Genomic DNA, 7,605 nt, shown 5'->3' on the forward strand with positions numbered 1-7,605 from the left:
ACTCAACTATCCGAAAAAAGATTAAAAATAAGTGAAATTATAAAAGACAATGAGGAAATGTCTATGTACTGATATAAGAAGATCTCCAAGATATATCACTAAATCAAAAAAGCAACTATTTACAAGATATGTAATCAACCTACATGTCCATTAATGAATGAAGAAAAATGTGGCGTGTATGTGTGTATACACACACACGCCTCCCCCCCCGACACACACACCCACCCACCCCAGAAAACTATTCAGCTATAAAAAAAAATGAGGCCGGTGGCTCATGCCTATAATTGCAGTACTTTGGGAGCCTGAGGCGGGTAGATCACCTGAGGTCAGGAGTTTGAGACCAGACTGACTAATATGATGAAACCCCGTCTCTACTAAAAATACAAAAATTAGCCGAGCGTGGTGGCATGCATCTATAATCCCAGCTATTTGGGAGGCTAAGACAGGAGAATTGCTTGAATCTGGGAGGTGGAGGTTGCAGTAAGCCAATATCGCACCATTACATTCCAGCCTGGGCAACAAGAGTGAAATCCCGTCTCCAAAAAAAAAAAAAAAAAAAAAAAAAAAAAAAAAAAATAAAAAAAAAAAAAAAAAAAAAAAAAAAAGAAATCTTATCATTTACAGCAACATAGATGGAACAACTGAAAGTCATCATATTAAGTGAAGTAAGCCAGGCACAGAACAACAAATCTTGCATGTTCTCACTCATATGTGGGGGCTAAAAAAGTTGACTTCATGGAGGTCGAGTTGGATGAGGTACCAGAGGCTGCAAAGGGTGTGTGTCTCAGTGGGGTGGGAGGGATAATTAAAAGAGATTGGTTAATGGGTACAACCACACAGTTAGAATAAGTTCTGCTGTCTGACAGCACAGTAGGGTGACATTAGTTAACAACAATGTAAGGAGATTTGAAATGTTCCCAACATAAAGACATAATAAATGTTTGAGGTGACTGAGATCCTAAATATTCTGACTTGATCATTACACATCGTATGTATGTATCAAAATACCATACGTACCCACTGGAGTATGTAATAACAACAAAATTACCTGGCCAATTAAAATTTTGACAAAATATATTAACATATACCACTAAGTGCTTTTCAGAAAGACATTAATAATAACAACTAATATACTATATTTCCTATATATTGTTTATGGATTATTTCATTTAATCTTCAGAACAACGCTTTGAGGTAAGTATTATCATTATACCCATTTTGTGAGTGGGAAAATTAAAGTTCACAGAGATTAGATAATTTGCCAAAGTCACATAAGTAGGTGGTAGAACGCAATTTAATTTGAGACTAATTCAGAACCTATGCTCTAATTATCTAGAGTGTCTGTTTTTTATCAGTAATATAAAAATATCTGTTTCACTGAACCTCATTGACCTGGAATATTACTGTTATTTTCATCCTATTCAATTTCATATATTTGAAAAATGGCTTCCGTTCTGATTTCCATTTCTTTACTTATGAAGCTGAACATTTTCATGTCTATATGAACCTTATAGGTATATAAAAGCATTTATGTTAAAATGTCATTCCATAATGAGTTTTGTAATAATAATTCAGAAGAAAAAAGGTTACTGTTTATTGATAATAACACACATATAAAGGACTACTTCAGCTATAACTACTTGCGATAGTAACACTTCAATTTTAAGATGTGTATATATGGTTTTCATTTTTTTGTCTTGATGATATGCATGAATAATGTAGTAAAGCAGAAAAGCTACCACCTATTTACCTCATTATTTCCTCTCGATCTCCATGACTAGCATGTTCTGCCTGTATCTGCTGCCTTAATCGATTAATTTCTTTGTCCAGAGTTGATGCAGATTTTTCTACTTCTATACGCTCTGGGCAGATTTGTCTTGCTTGTGACATTTTCTCCTAAGAAAATAGATGTTTAAATCTTTAAAACTCTTCTTTGACATAACAATTCATTATACTACTCGTGCCAAAATATGCAAAGTAAAATTCTGAACTTAGGTTTAAAAAATATATTTTAATTATATTTAATATCAATGTTATTTATATTTATCTGTTTAATATTCAAGATAAAGTCCAGAGTAATGACCTCAAGAGAAAAATGCATTGTTGTGTGTTAACTCTAATAAGATGCAACATCTCTACAACTTTCTAGTAAAATAAATTTAATGCAGCAGTTACGAAAAGCTTGCTATCCAGGTCACCGAGGTGGTATGTAGCTTTCCACGTCCTTTAGGGTGGACTCTGAGCACCAACGGTATTGAAAACATAAACAAACAAAGACCCTCATGGGGTAAAGAATGCAAACCACTTTTACACATAGTACTTATTTATATTTACAACATTCTGTATGATGTCTTAAACAAATGAGAAAAATAAGAAAATGAATTACAGAGTTTAGATAATTTTCCTTAAGATATAAATGCAAAGTTGAAATCCATCTGTTCTGGGTAGGATAAGGTTGTCTTCAATTTATTCTCCTCTAAACACTGGGCCACTGCTTAGAGTTGCCAACAGGCATGTCTAGTACGAGCTAAAATCCAGCCCAGCCCACATCCCAGCTATTCATTGGAAGGGGTGCCTTTTCCTGACACACCATGGCTACCTGCTTGCCAAGGTGGGCATCTAAGGAGCTCTGTTAGCTGAAAGACAATGCTGCTTTCTAAAGCACTCAGAGGCATAATAGAGGACTGTTGCAGTCTTGCTTATGTAAGTACTCACACTTTAGGGTCCCTAAGCCTCTTCTGTTTATTCACCCAAACACCTATTACTCTATATGAAATAGAAATTCAACAACTTGTCTGTTTTTAGAAACATGACATTAGGGAAAACACACTTTAATAGTCACAACTAAGGCTGAAAACAAAATAACTTGAAAAGAAATGGTGAAAAACCTCTAGTTCTTTCTCTTTCATATCCAGTTCTCGTTTCTTTTTATTTAAGGTATCCAGGTGTTCTTTTTGTTTTTCTTCATAATGTCGTTTCCCTCGTTTTTGGTTATCCACTTCACAATCAGCAAGGTTTAATTCATCCTGTTTGAGCGAAGTCAAAATAAAAGATTACAACTCAATAAAGTGGCTAGGATTATGTTGCTTGAAGAGGCAAGTGTTAAGAGTTTATATCCACATGTGTCTGAATAGAAGTGAGGAGTTTCCCAAATTAGGAAGTCACATTAAATTTAAATTCTTACCTGAATTCCCCATATATTATGGTTTTCAATTTTATTTTAATAAACTAGGTTTTTTTTGGGGGGGAATCCACATTAACCTTTAAAAATTTAAAACAATACAAGTATTAGGTATTTACAGAGGTCACTTGAAAAAGGATACCTGGTTTTAAAAAAGGTGGGTCAGGGGAAAAAGAAAGGATGTAAAAAAATTAACACTGATTTATTTAGTTATTGTATCTGGTATAACCTCAAAATTTTGAGAATATACAACTGGAAAGAAGCTATCCCAAAACCACTTTAAAAATAAACAGTAGCAGACTGTGGTAAGGTAAAGATGCATACTGTAATGCACAGTAACCACTGGAAAAAAATAAAACAAGAGGTATAGCTAAAAAACTGGGAGAAAAGATAAAGGAACACTCCTAATTACTTGGTAATCTCAAAGGAAGGACATAAAGAGGGAAAACATGAACAGCAACCACCAGACAATCAAAACACATATAGTAGCTATTACTTCATGATGAAATACCGAATGCTTTCTTTCTAAGAAAAAGTGCAAGGTAAGGACATCTAGTTCCATGGCTTCTGTTCAACAATGTACTAAAGGTCAACAGTTATTGGAGGTCCTGGCTAGATCAATTGAAATAAAAAACATAAAAATTAGAAAAAAAAAAAAATATCGTATTTAAAAGAGAGATGATGGTACATAAATTCCAAAAGAACTTTAAAACTAATAAGTGAGTTTAGAAAGGTACTGGATACAGGTCAACACAAAATTCAGTAATGTATCTGTATACTAGGAATAATTGAAAAATGAATTAAAACATTTACTATACCATGAAAAACAGCCAACACATATCCAGAATATATAAAGAACTCTTACAACTCAAGAATAAGAGATCCATAACCTAACTATAAAAAGGGCAAAGATTTGAAGAGACATTTCCCCAAAGATATACAAATGGCCAATAAGAATATGAAACTACAAACAGTATTAGCCATAAGAAAAATGCAAATCAAAATCACAATGAGATACCACTTCTCACTCAATAGCATGGTCAAAATTAAAAAGGCAGAAAATAACCATTGTTGATAAGGATATGGAGAAATTGAGACATTCAAACACCATTGATGAGAACATTAAATGGTAGTCACTTTGGATATGTTTCAAGGTTCTTCAAATTACAATGTAAGAACATAGCTTAGCAATTCCATTCCTAGATATCTATCCAAGACAAATTACAATACACATCTACACAAAAACTTGCACATGAATGTTCACAGCAGCAGCAGTGCCCAAATGTCCATCAACTGATGAATGCATAAATAAAATATGAATATTACTAGGCAATAAAAAGGAATAAAGTTCTGACATATGCTACAACACAGATGAAACTTGAAAACATTATGCTAAATGGAAGAAGCCAGTAACAAAAGATAGCATGTTATATGATTCTACTCATATCAAATGTCTGGAATAGGCAAATCTATAGACAGAAAGCAGATTAGTTTTTGCCAGGGGATGGGGATAGGAGAGAATTGGGAGCCACTGTTAATCAGTACAGGTTTCTTTATTAGGTGATGAACATGTTCTAAAATTGTGGAAATGGTCGCACAACTCTGGATACATGAAAAACCATTGAATTATACACTTTAAATGGGTAAATTTTACTGAATATATATAATGATTAGGTCTTGTTGAGTTTTTCTATATCCTTGTTAATTTTTGGTGTAGTTGCTCTATCAATTATTGAGGAAGTCCTATCAGATTTTGCTTCTCATATGGTACAGCTCAAATATTTGTTGCACACATATTTATAACTGCTATGTATTTTTGATGGACTGATATTTAGAACTGCTATGTATTTTCGATGGACTGAGCCTTTCATCATTATGTAATGTCCTTCCCTGTTTCCGGTGATTTTTTTTTGAAGTCCACTTTTAATATAGCTACTCCTGCTTTCCTTTATAATGTGGAAGATAAACCATTTTCTATCCTGTTACTTTCAACCTGCCTTTATGGCCATATTTGACGTGAGCTAATTATAGACAGCATATACTCATGTTTCAATCTACTCTGCCCATATCTGTCTTTCAATTTGTTTATTTAGACAAATAAACAAATTTAAGTATATAAACAAATAAATTTAAGTCTGTCATTTTATTTTTTGTATTCTGTTTGTTGTTTATCTGTCTTCTCTTTCCTGCCTCATATGGGATACTTGAACATACATTAAGGATTCCATCTCGATTTATCTGTAGTACATTTTAGTGCATCTCTTTGTATAGCTTTTTTAGCACCTGCCATAGGTGTTATATACACCAAACCTCACAGTCAACTGGCATAATTATTTTACCAGTTTGAGAAATTAAGAAATCGTACCTCCCTTTTGCATCCCTTTTCTTTTACCCATTTTTAATATAATGGTCTTAAATATTTCCACTACATACATTTAGAATCATCTCAGATATTACAATTTTTGCTTGCGTTCTAAACATAATTTTTAAAACTCAAGAAGAAAAGTAAAGTCTATTGCATTTTTTCCTATATTTATCTCATTTTTCCTTCTTCCTGATGTTCCAAGATTCCCTCTTTTATTGTTCCTAACAAATTCTCTAAGTTTGCCTTCATCTGAGAATATCTTGATTTTTCCTTTATTGCTTGGAAATGTTTTTGGTGGACACAGGGTTGACACATCATTTAGCACTTGAAAAATGTGCCACTTCCATCTGGTCTCCATGGTTTTTGACGAGAAACATGCTGTCATTCAAAAATCCTTTTCTATATAAGGTTTTCTCTTGCTATCTGTAAAACCTTTTCTTTATTTTCTAGAAGTTTCATTATAATGTGCCTTATTGTAGATTACTTTGGGTTTATCTTGCTTTCGGTTCACTTACATTCTTTAATCTCTAAGTTTATGCTTTTTGCCAAATTTGGAGTGTTTAGTCATTATTTCTTTAGGTACTTTTTCAGTCATGCCCTCTTTTCCCTCACTTTCTAAGAGTCCAACACCACAAATGTCAGCTATTCTGTGATAGTCTCACAGGTCCGTAAGATGCTGTTTGTTTCAGTCTACTTTGTAACTTCAGTCTATTTTTTCTCTGTTGATCAGATTTATGAGGAATAACTAGGGAATATTATGAAAAACTTCATGTTAATTTTGTCTCAAAAAGTGTGTGCTAAAAACAAAGTCAATTGAATTTAGCCTGAAATGTAACTGAAATAGCTAATAAACAAGAGATGAATAGAACTTTATTTCAAGTTGGCTTTTACAGCAACTAATCCTTGAGTTATTGAAGCAAAGCTGGGACAGAGATAGTCTAGATGTACAAGATGTCTCTGCTCCTGGTTCTGATTTTTAAATATCATAAAGGGTCAAAAAAAAGAAAAAGCTATAATCCTCTAGGAGAAATGGAAATTCAGTGATTTATTCTCAAAAGGCATGAGCAGAAGTGTTTAATAATAATTGATCTAATGATGAAAGTCTGGTTCCCACCATTCTTTATATTCAATTTTTATGCTGTTACATTTATATTTAACCAAAAATTCTTTTAGGCCAATATCCAATGAGTACACTGTGGATATAAAACTAAAACATAAAATATATATATAACAGAATATCAAAAATATATACCTTAAGTGGGTCTGCTAGCTCTGACAGTTGATTAATTTTTAATTTAATTGCATCATACTTATTTTCTGCTTCTATTTTCAGACTTCTAAGATGCTCCATATTTTCTTTTTGTTGCTCCATATGTTTCTCAACCATTTTCATTTTGCTTTTATTTTCCTGAGCTTCATCTTCCTGATAACATTTAAATAGCATATAGTGTTAATTAAAATACTTTAAGTTTTCAAACAGAAGAAACACATAAATAATTCCGAGAGAAGAGAAACTACTATAGGCTATAGACAAATCAGATCAAATACAAATAGAACACTAGAATATTTTTATATTCTTAATGTCTAAATTAGGAAGTAGAAGAAAACAAGTTGAAAAATCAGAAGGGATGATATTTAGGAGACAATATTCTCATTGAGGTCATAATAAAAAAGACTAACCTTCATTTTTCTATTCATTTTCTCCAAATTATACAATATATATCTTGTGCCAGACAATATGTTAGACCCTAAGTAAACAAAGATAAGTAAGATATAATCCATATATTTAAGAAATTTAGTTGGCCAAGTGCAGTGGCTCACTCAGCCCTCTGGGAGGCCAACGCAGGTGGATCACCTGAGGTCAGGAGTTCAAGACCAGCCTGGCCAACATGGTGAAAGCCCATCTTTACTAATACAAAAAAATTAGCCGGGTGTGGTGGTACATGCCTGTAATACCATCCTACTTGGGAGGCTGAGACAGCAGAATCGCTTGAACCCGGGAGGTGGAGGTTGCAGTGAGCTGAGATTGCACCATTGCACTCTAGCCTGGGCAACAAGA

General features: G+C 33.2%; 1 protein-coding gene across 4 annotated transcripts in view; it reads right to left on the reverse strand.

Annotated features, from left to right (window-relative positions):
• SMC6 (structural maintenance of chromosomes 6) overlaps positions 1–7,605 on the reverse strand; it is a 93,241-nt gene that overhangs the window by 34,100 nt on the left and 51,536 nt on the right. For all 4 annotated transcript variants that reach the window (XM_017526152.2, XM_037737459.1, XM_017526160.2 and 1 more), the window contains 3 exons: positions 6,799–6,969; positions 2,889–3,026; positions 1,751–1,896 (listed from right to left, as the gene is read on the reverse strand). In XM_017526152.2, coding sequence (XP_017381641.1) covers positions 1,751–1,896; positions 2,889–3,026; positions 6,799–6,969 — 455 coding nt within the window. The remainder of the gene's footprint in view (positions 1–1,750; positions 1,897–2,888; positions 3,027–6,798; positions 6,970–7,605) is intronic.

The sequence above is a fragment of the Cebus imitator genome, unplaced genomic scaffold, assembly GCF_001604975.1.
Source record: "Cebus imitator isolate Cc_AM_T3 unplaced genomic scaffold, Cebus_imitator-1.0 Scaffold1, whole genome shotgun sequence".
Classification (NCBI taxonomy): domain Eukaryota; kingdom Metazoa; phylum Chordata; class Mammalia; order Primates; family Cebidae; genus Cebus; species Cebus imitator.